Here is a 16479-nt window from a genome sequence, read left to right as displayed (position 1 = left end):
AAAATCAAACAAGTGGGTATTTTGGCAGCACCATAAATTCACGGTCAACCACTTTGGACACTCAACATCATGTGCTAAGAGTAAGTTCACTCACTTTCCACAACTGATTCATTTTTCCTCATTCTTCAGATTTCCCACCTTAACTCTCATCTCTCTTTGCCTGATGAGCTGGTCTCATATTCCACCAAGAAAATAGTTGTCAGAAGACAACTCATTTTTCCATGACTAATTCTACATATCCACCCATGTCTGCAATCTTTTCCCTACTGTCTCAAAGGATGAAATTTCTTACCAAAGGCCAATTCCCGATATGTGTTCAATTCCTCCCTCCTCTTAGTTTATCAAAGATTTTATTTCTTTGGTTAATTAACTTCTACCCTCTCTGCTTCCATCTTCATTATCCCCCATTTCTACTGAGTCATTCCCATTAGGACACAAAACGTGCTCTAATATCTCTATAACAAAACCAAACTAAACAAAACCTCTCCCCTATTACCACATTTCCCCTCTAGCTACTGCTGTCTCCAATTTCTCACTTCCCATTCATTATTCTACCCACTTTAGTCAACTTCCCACTCCTCTACACCTTGGCAACTCTCATCATGTATCACTGATGATACCCATATTACCAAATCCAATGGACACTTCTGCATCCATTTCTTACCTACTTCTCAGCAGCAACTAATAGTGATGACAATCCCCTAACGAATCATTTTCCTCTCCGTACAAGCTTGGTTTCTTCCTACTTCTCAGACTGCTCATTCTAAGTCTGCTTTTCCTCCTCTACTGGATATCCAAATGTTGGCTTTCCTCAGATGTCAGTTTTAGAACCTTATCTTTTCACTCTTTCCTTATACAATTTCACCTATTAACAAGGCTTTAAATATTATCTACATACTGACAACTCCCCAATTTATTTTCTTGGCACTGATCTCTTCTGGGAGCTCCAGTCTGAAACAACTGGACCTTCTACTAGTATATCTCAGAAGCACCACAAACTGAACATGCTTAAAACTAATCTTTTGCTTCCCATACCCAGAGATGTCCATTTACCCTGGTCTTTCCAACCTGAATGAGTGGCACCATTATCCAACTGACGGCTCAAAACAGAAATACGGGCACCCTCCTGAAACCCTTCATCTTCCTAATTCCCCATATCAAACCCATCAGAAAGTGCTGGCTATCTAAATTCTCAAAAGATATGTTACTCCATTATTTCCAATTCCACTGGCATCACCCTATTCCCAATTAACACTATCACTTGACTATATAACTGCAATGGCCTCCCTGCTTCTTTTTTCATCCGACTACTCTCCACCCAGCAGCCAGAACTAACTTTTAAAAACACATTCCATGACGTCACCATCCTGCTTAATAAGTCTCAAAGGCATACTATTGCACTCCAAATAAAATCTAGACTCCTTTTGGGCATGCCACTTGAATCCTTTTTAGTCTCATCTCCACTTTCCTTATTCCATCCAGGCCACAGGTTCTTCTCTGTTAAGGTCTCTTAAATGTTAGGACCTTTCTTATGGTTAGTTGTTTCTTATTCTATAGTTTTATTTTAAATATGACTTCTTCAGTGAAGCTGACCACTATTGAAATAAATCACTTTCCAAATGTATCATGAGTCTATTACATTCGTAACGGTATATTATCCTCTTTTAGGTCATTGGTATTTACCAGCTATCTATTACTGGGCCATGGTATCCTAAAAGAGCCATGTCTTCTCACTTGTCATATGAAGCTTAAAACTAATTGCTAATAAGGTGGCTCTTGGACAACTACGGCTTTATAAATGCTAGGTTTTTATTGTCTTTATAAAAATTAATAGATATAAAATATTTCAGTTCATGGTTATTAAAAACTTCAGAAAGTTATTTTAAATTCTGCAGGGTAGAACAAAATTATAATGAAAATAATTCATTTAAAGGTTTATATTAACTTCCTACTCTGTTTCTACAAAATATGGCTCATTTTGCTTTATATGTTTGGAAATCACATTGTGATAGCTAACTTAAAATATCATGACTATTACTTATAAAGTAATGATTTTGAACCACAATTCTCTTCTAGTAGCCAACAGGACAAAGAAAGGCATGGTGACATAGGAAGAGAAGTGAGAAAGTAAGATGGCGGGGGAGGGAAGGGAGAGGGCAGTGATACTCTTCAGGAAAACAGCAAAAAAACTGTGGAAGTGTGAAACAAGGTTCAAAGTGGTACGTATATACTTGTTACAAATGCTCTAAAGTAAAATTGTAAGAGCTATGGGCTACAAAAGCATTAAAGGGAGAAACTGAGTGTGGATGACCTTTTGAAGGAAAAGAAAGGAAGTGGTAGGAAAGAGATGTTTTGAGCTAAGTGGTTTCTCCAGTGGATCTTCTAGCCTAGGACTGCTTTTCTTTGATTTTGGGGGAAAAAAGGAGACATATCTTTAGGTAGAGACACAGAGAGGTGGATTTCAGCTGGTTATAAACATACTATTCTTAAATCACATATTCCTAACTGGCTGGAGTCTCAATGCGTTTTGTCATGTCAATGATGCTCACTATCTTCAACTACACAACAAGATATGTAATTGCCTGATTAACACTTCACAGGTGGATAAAATACATATGGCATCATACACAGCAATATAGTATCATGGTTGCTTTGTGCTGCTAAAGCACTAGGGAAAAAATTTCACTAATCTGGGAACTCAAAATTAGAGTTCAAATATAGCATCTGGACATATAAATGAGGAAAAATATGGAATTCTAGGCCCTCTTATTAGATGCTTCAGTCTAGTAAACAAGTGAAAACCATCTACTGTTAATACCAGTGTCACCTCAAATAACTATATTTGAGACTAGACAAAATGCAATTTCTTCAGATGCTTTCCAGATCTTTCCAAACATGTGCCCAGGCTATTATAATTACTTTATTAAACAAGCAAAAAGCAGCACTGAAATCATTAATTAAGTTCACCTAATAGCTATGCTCACTACTCATTTTGATCACAGGAAATTAAACTAATGGTATTTCTGAAAGCAATGCCATTGTAGCTACTTTTTAAAAGATTTCAGGTGGAGCTTTCTGTGGTATTTTCCTATCCTGGCAGAGTTAGAAGCTCCTTCATCAGAGCATGCTGGACCTCTATGAAGACATTCTCTCACTGTATTAAAATTAACCATTTTATTATATATCTGTCATCACTCCTACTCATTTCCTCACCCCCACCCCCAACTGGAACAATAACGTAAGGGATCATGTCTTACTTGTTTTTGTATTTACTGTTCCTGATAAAAGAAATTCCAAAAAAAATGCTTGCAGAATGGACTGGTTATATAACTTTTGAAACCTTTTAAAGTCAATTTAGGTAGCATAATCTACCAGAAAGATTACTGTCAAAAGATGGGGTTTTAACTAGCTTTGTCATTCAATCCCTGAGCTGGGGCAGGCCACTTAATTTGTTTCTCACTTCCTTCATCTACAAAAATGTGGATATAATTTGTTATGTCTTCTTCTTAGAGGTGACAGGATAAACGAACTAACCCATTTGAACTATTATGAGCTCTTCTGAACAAGTAGCAACATAAAGTTCTAAATTTTGTTTCTATTTTATTTTTCTCAGCATATAATTATCTGAGGGAGAATTTAAGTTATTTTGAGAGAAAGTCACAAAACCAGAAATCAAAAGATCTCCTGGAAAAGTTTTAGATTCTATAATTTAAAAAATCAAGTTATTCAGAACAGAACAATTAGTGACTATAGGTAGATTTTTCCACCTTTAAAGATGCTCTGAGTTCAGAAACAGTTTACAGACAACATTAGATTACATACAATTATAAGTATTCAAATTTAAAATGAAACCACAAACATCTTCTTTCAGAGGGTGCGTAGTTTGCTAAAAAGTAAATGGCAAACAATAAATAAATGTTGAAGAGCTATGAATAAAAGATTTTAAGATCATAAAGAGTATTCATAATATAACATATTCCAGTTATTAAATTAAATTGAAAAAATCTTCTTTGTAAAGTACATTGTGTTTTAACTATTTTTGTTATTTATGATGAACATTATCCTTAATGGGATATCATCATTCATCTTTCTCCTCACACTGAGTCTCAAAAAATTCACAGCATCTCTTAGAAGCTAACTTCAAAATGACATTTCAGTATTAAAAGAGGCTCCCCGATTCCCCATCTGTCTTCACAAATGTGTTCAGGTACATAAAAAAAGAAACATGATATTATCAATACACCCAAGTTCTGAAGCACTATCATGCTGATCTGATCAAGGTGTAGGTTTCCACCTTAAGCTTTCTTGGCAGGAAATGTTTGATTTCTTTCTGCTTAGTGAAGCCTTTTATCAGCATTGACAGTATTATATAACAGAGTGGAGGCACACAGCCCACTAGTTTAGGCCTTAGCTTCTGTAACAGATCTCAGAGGTAAGATGTAAGGAGAGACCTTTTATGGTCATTTACTCATAAATGAAAAATTTTATTGTTAAGTTTTAGTTGAACAATCAGATCACTTAGATATGAGGCATTATGTCTAAAATTGCTTACTTCTTTTAATCTAATTCTGTATCTCACTGCCCATCTTGACATTTTATTTATTGAGAACAGTAGTCAGGAATGTAATAAACTAAGTTATCACTACATAAAGGCTTTAGGCTGGTCTGCATCAAAGAGAATGCCTTACTACTAATGTAATATGACAACGTTGCGTTGCTGCAAGTGACCACTGACAGTTAAGAACTGGCACTGCCCAAAGGTAACACCAGTGTCCTAGAAGAATATTTCTTCTTCATGAGTTAATTTTTTTAATCTTAAGAGTTATATTAATAAGTGTGTGCCACTGACTATTAGGTCCTAATTGCTTCTGTCTGGTAATGTCTGTAATTAGTATACTGTGTGGATTCTGTCCTTGAGATGTGGTTTTACAAATTTATTAAAGATAAATTAAAAGAGACTTTGAGCAGTAATATTTTCCTTACTGCTTAGCAGTAAGCAACGGCTAAGACAGGCTGAGGATCCAAAAGGCTATTGTTTCTTTAAGTATAAGGACCTCTAGTTCTACCCCAACTACAGGAACTAATTTAGGTTTATCCTGAGTGACACATTGTAATTCCTTACAAATTCTCTTGAGTTTAGATATTGGGGAGATTGTACTCTCCAATAAGAAGATAGGATTATTAGAGAATTAAAATCTATGGACAGTCTATTTACAGATTTCTCTGTTAATTTTCTTAAGTTACTACAGTCACTTCTAGATTATCTGCATTTGGACAGTCTATTAGTCATAAGAATTCTAGAGCACTATTAGACAGTAATACTAAGTCTTAATATTACAAAAACAAAGTCATAAATAAAAGGCATTAATACTTTGGTTTAAAACTTCTGATACATTTGTTGTTATAATAAAATAGTCTAATAACATGAGCCAAGATGGTGAACTAAACTACCAGTTTATTTTTTACTCTGCACACAACTTAATGCTTAAAATAGGCTATCTAAAAAATTAAATCATAGTCTCATATATTTCTTTTCAGAACCATTAACATTTTATTACAAATGTATTACTATATCTAATATTTTTATAAAACTTTTTCTCATATTCAATCAACAAACATTCATTTAACATGTACAAAAACTAACATGCTTAATAGTGGATTTTCCCCATCTCTAGCATCTATGTGTCCAGGAAGCTTAATTTTGTATACAGTTTTCACAAATATATGTATATATGTAAATGACAAGTAAATAACCTGCTATTTAAAATATGCTATAGATAAAATGTATAACCAACAAGGAATTACTGTATATCACAGGGAACTCTGCTCAATACTCTGTAATAACCTAAATGGGAAAAGAATTTGAAAAAGAATAGATACATGTGTATGTATTGATATAACTGAATCACTTTGCTGTACACCTGAAACTAACACAACACTGTTAATCAACTATACTCCAATACAAAATGAAAATTAAAAAAATAAAACAAAATAACTTACCAGTAAAAAAAAAAAAAGTATGTTATAGAGTTGGCATAGATTCATTTCAATCTCTATTGCTACCTCTAAAATGTTACATAACAATTGATGTCTGAAACAATAAGACTCTGAATCATTGAAAGTAATATAATCTAAACTATGTTAACACTTGTGAGTCTTTAAAATTTGATAAACTAAATATGGCAGGGTGATCTTTTTCTGCAGATTCTGTAGATTCATGATGAAGAGGGATAGAATGGGGGGGTCTCATATATTTGGGAACATTTTTTATTCTTAGAAAAAACAAACTATCTTTAAAAATTAATAATAATATAACATATTTACTAAATCAACAAGTAACAACCAAGCATACAAACTTCAATTTCATATCCTGGCCACTTAATGACAGCAGGAGATGACAGAAGGGAACTACGAAAAGAGAGAAAGAACAGGAAAGAGAAATAAGGAAGCAAGGAGGAGGGAAGAAAGGGAGATAAGAGGAGAATAAGAAGGGAGGAAGAAATAGAAAGATGATAAATAAGAGAAACAAATCATTTCTTTTAAATCTAATGTTTACTTATTAAAGTATTCACTGTGGACCTCCCTGGTGGCGCAGTGGTTAAGAATCTGCCTGCCAATGCAGAGGACATGGGTTCGATCCCTGGTCTGGGAAGATCCTACATGCCGTGGAGCAACTAAGTCCATGTGCCACAACTACTGAGGCTGTGCTCTAGAGCCTGAGTGCCGCAACTACTGAGCCCATGCGCCGCAACTACTGAAGCCCTCATGCTCTAGGGCTCACGTGCTGCAACTACTGAGCCTGCGTGCTGCAACTACTGAAGCCCACGCGCCTAGAGCCCGTGCTCCACAACAAGAGAAGCCATGGCAATGAGAAGCCCGAGCACCGCAACAAAGAGTAGCCCCCACTCTCCGCAACTAGAGAAAGCCTGCACACAGCAACGAAGACCCAACGCAGCCAAAAAAAAAAAAATTCATTGTGTCTCCTTGAAAAAGACTCATTCTATTCTAAAACAGGGAATTGATTCAAAATTTGATAGATTAACAAAGTGCTGCTATTCTTAGCACCAAGGTTTACATGATATCTTACCTCAAATCCTAGTATTGTTTTAAGATAAAAGAAAACAGATTTTTACCTATGAGAGGAAGGTGTCTATATATATAAGAACGTAAGTATAGTAAGAAAACACAAGGAAGGGTTAAAAATACTTTTTTTTAAATTGCCATCAAAGCATTGTAAAAACTAAGTTAAGCAAAGTCTGCCTTCTTTTCTGACCCATGCATAAACTAATAATATATGTATTAGAAACAACATTATGTAACCTGAAGTAAATTGACTATATTGATGATATGAAAGCTAAGTACCTTTTCAGAAAAACAATCCTTATTCTCAATAAGTAAAATGAAAGTACCAAAACAGACACAGAACTAACTGCATTATTACAGAATCACTCCATTAGAAATGATTTCATTGCTTTTCTTTGACTTCTTAAGATAAGCAGTACACTTGCTTAGGGCATATCCTTCCCTCTCAGACATGAGTTCTGAATTCTGCAAAACTTTTAGTCCAGATAATCAAATGTCTATATTTAGTTTTCACAATGAGAGTTTCTCATAGGTTTTAAATAAGATAGCTGTGCTCTGATTATCTAATTAAGCAGTTAAACATCTTAACATTTTAATCTGACTATATCAATTAGAATGTTTTATTAGAATATATTTAAGCAATATTTACATTTACTTTAACCCCAGCTTCAAGACTTAAGACAATAAAATATTTCACCCACAAAATATTTTTGTTAATGTTTAAATTATAATTATCAATATTGCTTGATGAAAAGGGAACAAAGATAATCAACAAAAACAAAAGTTCATTTTATAAATAAGCCAAGCTTGAAACTTACCACTGAAAAATAAGCTTTCAGATAAAAATTTAGTTTTTCTACTTCCATTTCTTGTGTTTTGAATTTCTATTCATTTCCTTAAAAAATCAATTTAATAACTATGTAGAACCTATAATTATCTAATGCTACTGGCAAATAGCAAAACCACTCTTCATCAGTCTTTACTTAGTCAGCATCATATAACCTCAGTTAGTATTTGGTAACTCTAAGTCATGAAATTCGTTGGTCATAAAATCAATTTAGTGGGGTGCGATTAGCATTAAAAAAAGAAACAGAATAGAAAATAACAGTATGCAACAAGAATAATGTTGCTTTCTGAAACCTTTGTTTTAGTAGCATTTATGTTCATAAATATGTGTTTTGTCGTACTTTAAAATGTATTTTTAATACAAAATACCATGATAAAGTAAAAAATGATATTATTGCTACAATAACAATACTGGGAAAGAAATTATTTACCATGGTGTCCTGATTGTATTAACATTTTCTGCATAACTATCGTGGATTTATATATTAATACACATAGCATTCCTTATCTGTACGGTGCCTCCACTTTGCACACTTATGTTATGATTATGGTCACAATTACCAGATTTCCAAGCTAGGTTAAGTATGATTTTGTAAAGGAAACAATAACTAAGGTTAAAGCCTAAAAGTTTCCTATTAATATACTCTTACCTGTTGGTAATCCTTTTCCTCTCAATCGGTCTCGGATAGTCTGGCTTCGATCAGGCTTTTGCTCACTGTTACGGGAAAGCTGATCCGTCTGTACATAGGTAATCAAAAGTCAAGTTTGACAATAGAATCTCCCTTTTATTTTCATGGTAATTGTCTACAGAATGACACCAGTTAGATAATTTTTGGAGAGGATAACATTTAAGTAAAAACACTCCACGTCTGCTATTGTCAATATATATTCCTTGGATAAGATTTACGTAGCTTAGTTTTGGCCAATTCATCTTCAGGAAATAAAAGCCAAGAAACATCTGTCAAAGACTAATCTGCTAACTAGGGAACAAAATTAGCCAAATTAAAGTAGTTAAAATGAGTTCCATTTCAAAACAACACACTTGAAGTATTCTTTTTTTTTCCAAACTGATAACCACTTTCACCTCTCAAGTGTGACTATAATTTTAAAACCATATTAATTCTGGTATGATAAAGCTCTCTCCTAATTGCAACTATGCACTGAGGGTGCTGATTTAAATTATTTTCGAAAATAATTTTCTAGATTTTGCCTGCCAGAAATTACATTTGAGAAATATTTTAAACTAAATAGACATATTGAGGGATGACAAATTTAAATCAATGCTCTTTTGAGACACTTTAGAACAAAACGTTTAAGTAGTCTTAAACTTTAATAACTTCAACCGAGGGCACTTGTTCAAAATAAAGCACATCAAATTCCACATTACAAGGGGTGAAATGTTAGAATACTGAGTTTATTCAGCTGAACAATTAGAGTAGAAACTTCAAGAAATAAATGTAAGGAGAGAGAATGGTGAAGAGAAATTACTTAACTCTGGCACCAAGAACATGCACACTTATCTGTTTACACACACACACACACACACATTCTAATATTCCTCCATGAGTGAAACTTATTTAAGTATGCATTAAAAATCCATTTAAGGTAGTATTCGAGGTATTATGCTTCCTACCTATAAGAAGACTTAAATGGAACTATTTCTGAAATGATGTTATTTAAATTATATAAATAATACTGGTCCACATTGCACTATATTGGCAGTAACTGAAGAGATAAAATCCTGTATCATCTTTGTGAATTCCTGCATTGACACTACTATTAATAATAGTTGTCATTTACTGAGCAATTACTATAAAGCAGGCACTACCTTAAGGGCTTTACAATACTTTATGTTAATTATCCAAAAACCTCATGAGGTATATATTATTATTATCTTCATATTACAATAAAGGGAGAAATAGCAAGGAAAAATTCTAAGGACCTTGAAGCAGCTCATCAACATTGAAATAATTATTTTCAAAGCTGTTCAGTAATATGGGTGGATGGTATGTACCATTATTCCTATTTTACAGTTAAGTAAAATTGAGGTCAAACATGCTATATAAATCAGTGGAAAAACCAGGACAACTAAGCTGGACTACTGACTTTTACTCTATGCTAATTAATTTTAAGTAAGTAAGAATTATAGTCACTTGTAGTGAATTTCACACTGAGTGAAAGACTAACTTGCTCTATCAGCGACTGGAGGCAATGACAGCTTCCAAGGAGCATAATGGCTGACAGCTAATGGCTTTGGGGTCAGAGAGATCCAGATTCCAATTGTGTCTCTGTCATTTACCATGTGTGTGGCCATGGGCAAGTTATTTAATCTATTTGAGCCCCAGTTTCATTATCTCTAAAATGAGGATGAAATTATCTCTTGCAACCTGGGGTTGTGATGAATAAATGTGAAAAAGCATATAAGTCATTCAGCACAGTGCCTGGCACAAAGTAAACACTTAAAAAATGGTAGCTGTGGGCTTCCCTGGTGGCGCAGTGGTTGAGAGTCCGCCTGCTGATGCAGGGGACGCAGGTTTGTGCCCCAGTCCGGGAAGATCCCACATGCCACAGAGCGGCTGGGCCCGTGAGCCATGGTTGCTGAGCCTGCGTGTCGGGAGCCTGTGCTCTGCAACAGGAGAGGCCACAACAGTGACAGGCCCGCGTACCGCAAAAAAAAAAAAAGGTAGCTGTGAGAGTTACTTCTGCCCAGTGATGTCCAGGAGACTGGCAAGAGCAATGGATGAGGGGAGTGTTATTATTTCTACTTAGAAAGGCAGGCTCTCTACATGCTGATTCCAACTGACCTTTCTATTCTTCTCTCCCACTAAACAACCCCACAGCACACCCCATATCAGACTTATTACTGTTCCTCAAACATCCTGCTCTTTCCCATCTCACAGCATTTGTACAAGTTTACTTCCCTCTGCCTGGATTACCCTTTCTATCTAGTCTACAGGATCTAGCTCAAAGTGCTATCTTTCAACCCAGTCATTACTTGTATCCTATCCCCTCAAAATCTCATAGCTTTTAAATCCCTGGCTGATTAATAGGAAACATAAGTCCCATAAAGCGAAGGAGTTAGTACAGATCAACGTTCCTCAGAGCGAGTTTTTACAGAATATCAGTATTATGAGAAGATCTGTGAAAAAAGGCCAATATAAGTTTGGGAAATGTTTCACCTGTGTGCCTATCCCTCTTGAGGGTTAGTAATACAACTTAGTGTATTAAAGGCTCTGGGAAGTTCTACGGTGAAAATATACTTAATTTTCCTAAAATAGTTTTTCCTCAACTTTATTTGACCATAGAGAAAATTTTTTAAACAAAAATATATTTCAAAATACCTGGGAAACTTTGGTCTGAATAGAAGATCAAAGTTTTAGTAGCTTTATCTTTGTTCCAAAAAAAAAATCACATACAGGAATATAAACAAATAAATCAGCTCTAGTTAAGGAGGGGAAATAAACAGCCGAGAACTCTCTTCACTTAGCCTCTACTACCTCCCTTCCTCTGACTACAGAATCGCAAAGGCTCCTTGGGGTACAGTTTACAAACCATCTGCCTAGAAGACTTTATGAGCCTGTTTCTTATCAACTGGCAAAGCATGTGGAATTTGGATATACCCCTGCCAGCCATACGACATCCTGGTTAAGATGGCAGAACTAAACCCTTAGGGATGAGGAATTAAGAGGAAGCCAGCAAGAACCCTGTGTGACAGCAGTAAATCTATCCAAAGCCTACATAAAGGAGGGGGACTTAGGCACCATAACCTAAAGGGTCAGAGCAGATAAAGTTTAGACCTACATCAAATATCAAACACCAAGGGGGGGGGGTCCCAAACTGGAGCAAATGGGATAGAATATAGCTTAAGAAATGCAGCAATGGGACTATTAGATATAGAGATTGTTAGTCCTGGGATTCTTCATATCTAAGACAAGAGAGAAAATAAAGGAGTCCCAGTTTTGGGACAATCTAGTAGGGATACAAGCATGCATCCCTCTTACATACAAGGTGCCAATGTCCAAAGAAGGTAGGGAGGGTTTGAGAATACCTAAGGGGTCCAGACTAATAAGTGAGCAAGAAAGAGGTATAAAGCAACAGAAAGTGCACTTAAATAATTCTAAGACCCATTTTGCATGTCCATACGACTTTCACAGTAGGTAGAATCACTTACTGAAAGCTCCATAGGAAAAGATGTAAGAAAAGAGTCAAGAAGACTTCTCAGCTCTAACATGCTGTGATTCTATAATACCTGCTAGAATAAAGTTCTAAAAACAGACTAACTCCCATAAAATCTAGGAGACTAAATTATTGCAATGGGTTTCTAGATTTTTAAGTACTGTTTCAAATAAACAATTAACATTAGAACCTGAAATTCAATCTCCTGTTCCTAGTCTTCACTGAGAAAATGCTATCCATATTTAAAGAAAATTTTGTGAAATGCTACTAAATTTTAAAGTATGACTATAGGAACCAATTGGAACTGTGGCTTACCCCAGAAAGATTTCCCAGAACCAGTTTTACCAACTGCTTCACGTAGGAAAATGAGGGTGCACAATTGCTATTCCTAATGTGGGCACTGCAAGCGTCCAGGACAGTCCGAACAGAAACCCGAGCATAAATAACATCCTCACACATTCCAAGCAGTATACTGTTGAGATGATCTCCAAGCTTGATAGGCTGCATACAAAGAAAGAAAAGGTAATGTTGGCAAGTGTGAGTAAATCTAACTAACATGAGAGAAACCATTCCAAGAGTCACAGGAACCACACCAAACACACCTGGAGGAAATAAATTTCTTACCTAGTAGCATGTATATTTGACTGCATTTTACATTTTTATAATCAAAAAATTTTATTAGCAGAAGTTGGTTAACAGACATCTCCTAAGGTAGGAGGTATTATAGAAAAACTCTGAGGTGTTTTGGTATGATTAAGAAATGGAATGTTTTGGTTATCCAAGTATTTTGGTAAGCAGTTTATATATATACACTACTTGGGGGGAATAAACAATTTCCTAACATTTCAAAAAAGGAATATATTTGATATATATTTAATGTAATTTGACACTCATGATAACTTAGAAGGGATTTCAAATACTGCAATGACTCAAGGTCATTTAAATATAAGTTGTCATTATGCTGGTGAAACAGAAGCCAAAATGTGAGTTTTTTTTTTAATTAGTTGACATAATTTATAGAATATTATATCTAAATGTCCAATAATCATACCAAGAAATGCAAATTAAAACCACAGAAAGAAGTCACTATATATATATACTCAGTAGAATGGTTAAAATAAAAGACTGATAATACGAAGTAGTGGTGAGGAGAAAAGCATTGCTTATGGGAGTTTGAACTGGTACATCCACTTTGGCTTAAACATATGCTTTACCTGTGACCCTTCCCTTCCACTTCTCATCCATTTGGTATTATATTTCATCTTTTAGAGCTCAGCTTAGCAGCAATGTCCTTTAATAAACCTATTCTAACCCTCCAAGTCTAGTTAGAGGCTCCAATCTTGGTCTTCCATAGCACCCTCCATTTTCCCTAACATAGCATTTGTCACATTGCATTGTAATTGGTTATTTTGGTTGTCTGTACCTGTGATAGGACTCCACAGACATGGGACATTATATTCCTAGTGTCTGGTACAGTGTCTGACATAAGGTAGGTGCTTAATAAATACTTCTGAATTAATATTAAATATTTCCAAAACAGTTATGATATCTGACAGTAAAATAGAAGTAAATGTTTATACTTCCCATCCAATTTACACATTATAGATATATTGACTTTATTTTCAGTTACCAGAAAAGAGAAAGTGTTATTTATAGGCTGTGATCACATTTTACATGTAAGTTAGGTTCTATAAAATGACCCTATTATTTCCAGTAATAATTTAAGTTTCTCATTTATATTTATAGAATTGAAACTGAGGAAAGTAAATATACAGTATTTTTCATGATGTAAAATGAAACCAAACCAAGTTGAAGACTATCATTCGTTTTTCATGGATCTTAAGATGTCTGAATTTTAGAATAAAAGCCTAAAATACTTACTCCTTCTTAATTTGATAAAAAAAAAAAACCACACTTAGTTACTTTTGTTTGGAGTCCTAAATGCCTAAAATGACACAATTCTGTATGCTACATCTTTGATGAAATACAGTTATTTTAAAATTTTTGATTATATTTATTACTATGTTTACTATTGTGTCTTCAGGAAAACAGTTATTTTAGAAAATAAAGACTAGAAGCAGCCCAATGATCATCAGAGCCTAAGACTCCACAAGTTACTTTAATATCTGTGTCTGCTGCTGCAGGAGTAGTGAAGTATGATTTTGAAGTGACAAGAGAAAAAGTAATGAAGTATAAACTCTGAGACATAGTTAGAGCTACTATTATTCCTACAGTTTTTGCATCAAAAAAGGTTATCACTTCCTGTTCAAGAATGAATCATCAAAGAAATTTACAATCCCCCTTTATCAGTCATTAAATTAAAAGAAATAAAGTGGACTCCCATTTCTCTCGCTATAATTTTGAAGAGGCTACTATATTTCGCAGAGTGAACTGTTGAAACAGGTAGTGACTGCTATAATTCTAAGAACAGTCTAAGAAAAATAATTTCTTTAGTACTTTATTATTTCATTCTGAGAGTGTGACATTATTAATGTGAACAACCAGTATAGAAACACTGGTGTGCCTGACAACACACTGTAGAACACATAAATACACAGAACTTCTTAAAAAGTGTAAAGTTGTACAAATGTGACAACTTGACTTACTTGGCTCTGAGGTACTTCATGATCAGCCCCCCAATACAATGTCATTCCAAGAGAATAAATATGGATCTAGGAACAGAATTTTTAAAAAAAATCATTTTATGTAAAAACTTAATTTAGCAAGTACTATATATTCATGACTTTGCTCCAAAGAGAGTGCAACACATGATTTGAGAAAATCATCATTTCATATTTTGCATTAAAGTATGTGAGAGCTTAAAACAGAAAATAAGACTGGAAATGATCAGAACAGACTTTTTTTTTCCCCCGCAACTTTCTAGACTGTCTGCTATGAGTAATCAATTTTATTAGTTCTTACTTAAAGTTTCTTTATGAAAGCTCAAGCAAATATGAATAGTCTTACTTTCCCCTTCTTTTACAAAAGGTCAGAAATTTAAAAAATTACTCAACACCTTGCAGTTTTAATTTAACAAGACAGCCATTTCCATATCAATGTTTAGAGATCTCATTCTTTTTACTGCTGCGTAGAACTCCATTTTGTGGCTATAGCATTGTTTACTTAACTGATCTGTTATTAATGGGCAATTAGAATTTTCCTAAACTTTTGCTATTATAAATAATGTTTTAGCAAACAGCCTTGTGATGTCATTTTGCACGTGCAGGTATTCCTCTTGAATTGACTCTCTTAGATTATGAATAAAAGAGTAAAATCATCTATAGTTTTGATACATTTTGTCAGATTTTCCCCACAGACGTTTTATCATTTTGCATTTCTACCAGCAACATATGATTTTTTCACAAGCCTTATTCATAGAATGTGTTATGAAGATTTGGATTTTTACCAAACTGAAAAGAGAAAAAAAATCTCATTGCAGTTTTGATTAGCATTTTTCTTACTAAGAATGGATGGGGTAGCAGTAGATAGAGAAAAAAGTTGGGTCAGAAAAGATTCCTTTTTCATTGTTTGTTTGCTTCTTAAAGACTGAAGAAAGGACAACATAATTTTATGCTGGTAGGAATGATCCAACAGGGAAAACTGGAACCGCAGGAGAGAGAGGAGACTGTTGGGAGAACACTGCTGAGTAAGCGGGAGGAAGTGGAAGCTAATGCACAAATGAAGGAGTTGGCTTGACACCTCTGTCACAGTTCTTCTGAAGTAGGGAAGCAAAGAATATGAAAATTTATGTAGGTAGTCCAGTTGTGGTATCTTGGGAGAAGTCTCCTGATCGCTTCTACTTTTTTTCCCCTGTGAAACAGGGAGCAAGATTATCAGCCTGAAGTGAGGACAGTTAATCCTTATAAGTAATCATTCTCCAGTTCTCCTGTTAAGCGATTTCAGAGCTAGACTTTTAGGCCATCTCCACCAGTACTGAATAATCTTACCACGAGCATTTTTTTGCACCAATCTTACTCCAGGGCCATCTTATTTTCTTGTCTTTATTTTTTCATTTTGCCCTTATTTTCTCACCTGTATTTTTTAATTATACAAACTGTCTCAAATCCTCTTTAGATATAGGTGAGGTAAATACAAATAAAACTGGGTATCCTTACAATCTCACAGCATTTTAATCTATTCCTAGTATTGCCTCCTAAATGATTCCTAAATTACAGATTAGTTTTTCCTCTTTTCAAATATTTTCATGGCTCCCAATTTTCAAAAATCCAAATTCTTTGTGTGTGTGTGTGTGTGTGTGGTATGCGGGCCTCTCACTGTTGTGGCCTCTCCCGTTGCGGAGCACAGGCTCCAGACGCGCAGGCCCAGCGGCCATGGCTCACGGGCCTAGACGCTCCGCGGCATGTGGGATCTTCC

The 16479-nt window shown here is 34.8% G+C and overlaps 1 protein-coding gene across 25 annotated transcripts in view; it reads right to left on the bottom strand.

Annotated features, from left to right (window-relative positions):
- Positions 1 to 16479, bottom strand: part of PTPN13 (protein tyrosine phosphatase non-receptor type 13) — a 264276-nt gene that overhangs the window by 152155 nt on the left and 95642 nt on the right. For 24 of the 25 annotated variants that reach the window (XR_016393354.1, XM_022561623.3, XM_089912233.1 and 21 more), the window contains 3 exons: positions 14712 to 14777; positions 12421 to 12606; positions 8580 to 8667 (listed from right to left, as the gene is read on the bottom strand). Coding sequence is in view for 24 of the 25 variants with exons in the window: in XM_022561623.3 (XP_022417331.1) it covers positions 8580 to 8667; positions 12421 to 12606; positions 14712 to 14777 (340 nt within the window). In the remaining variant the exon portion in view is untranslated. The remainder of the gene's footprint in view (positions 1 to 8579; positions 8668 to 12420; positions 12607 to 14711; positions 14778 to 16479) is intronic. The other variant, XM_089912237.1, reaches the window with a different exon arrangement.

The sequence above is a fragment of the Delphinapterus leucas genome, chromosome 5 (assembly GCF_059928025.1).
Source record: "Delphinapterus leucas isolate spDelLeu-1000000601 "Yukka" chromosome 5, BTC_Dleu_Yukka2, whole genome shotgun sequence".
In the NCBI taxonomy this organism is placed as follows: domain Eukaryota; kingdom Metazoa; phylum Chordata; class Mammalia; order Artiodactyla; family Monodontidae; genus Delphinapterus; species Delphinapterus leucas.
Note: the sequence above shows the minus strand (reverse complement) of the source record. Positions and strands in the feature narration are given on the sequence as shown.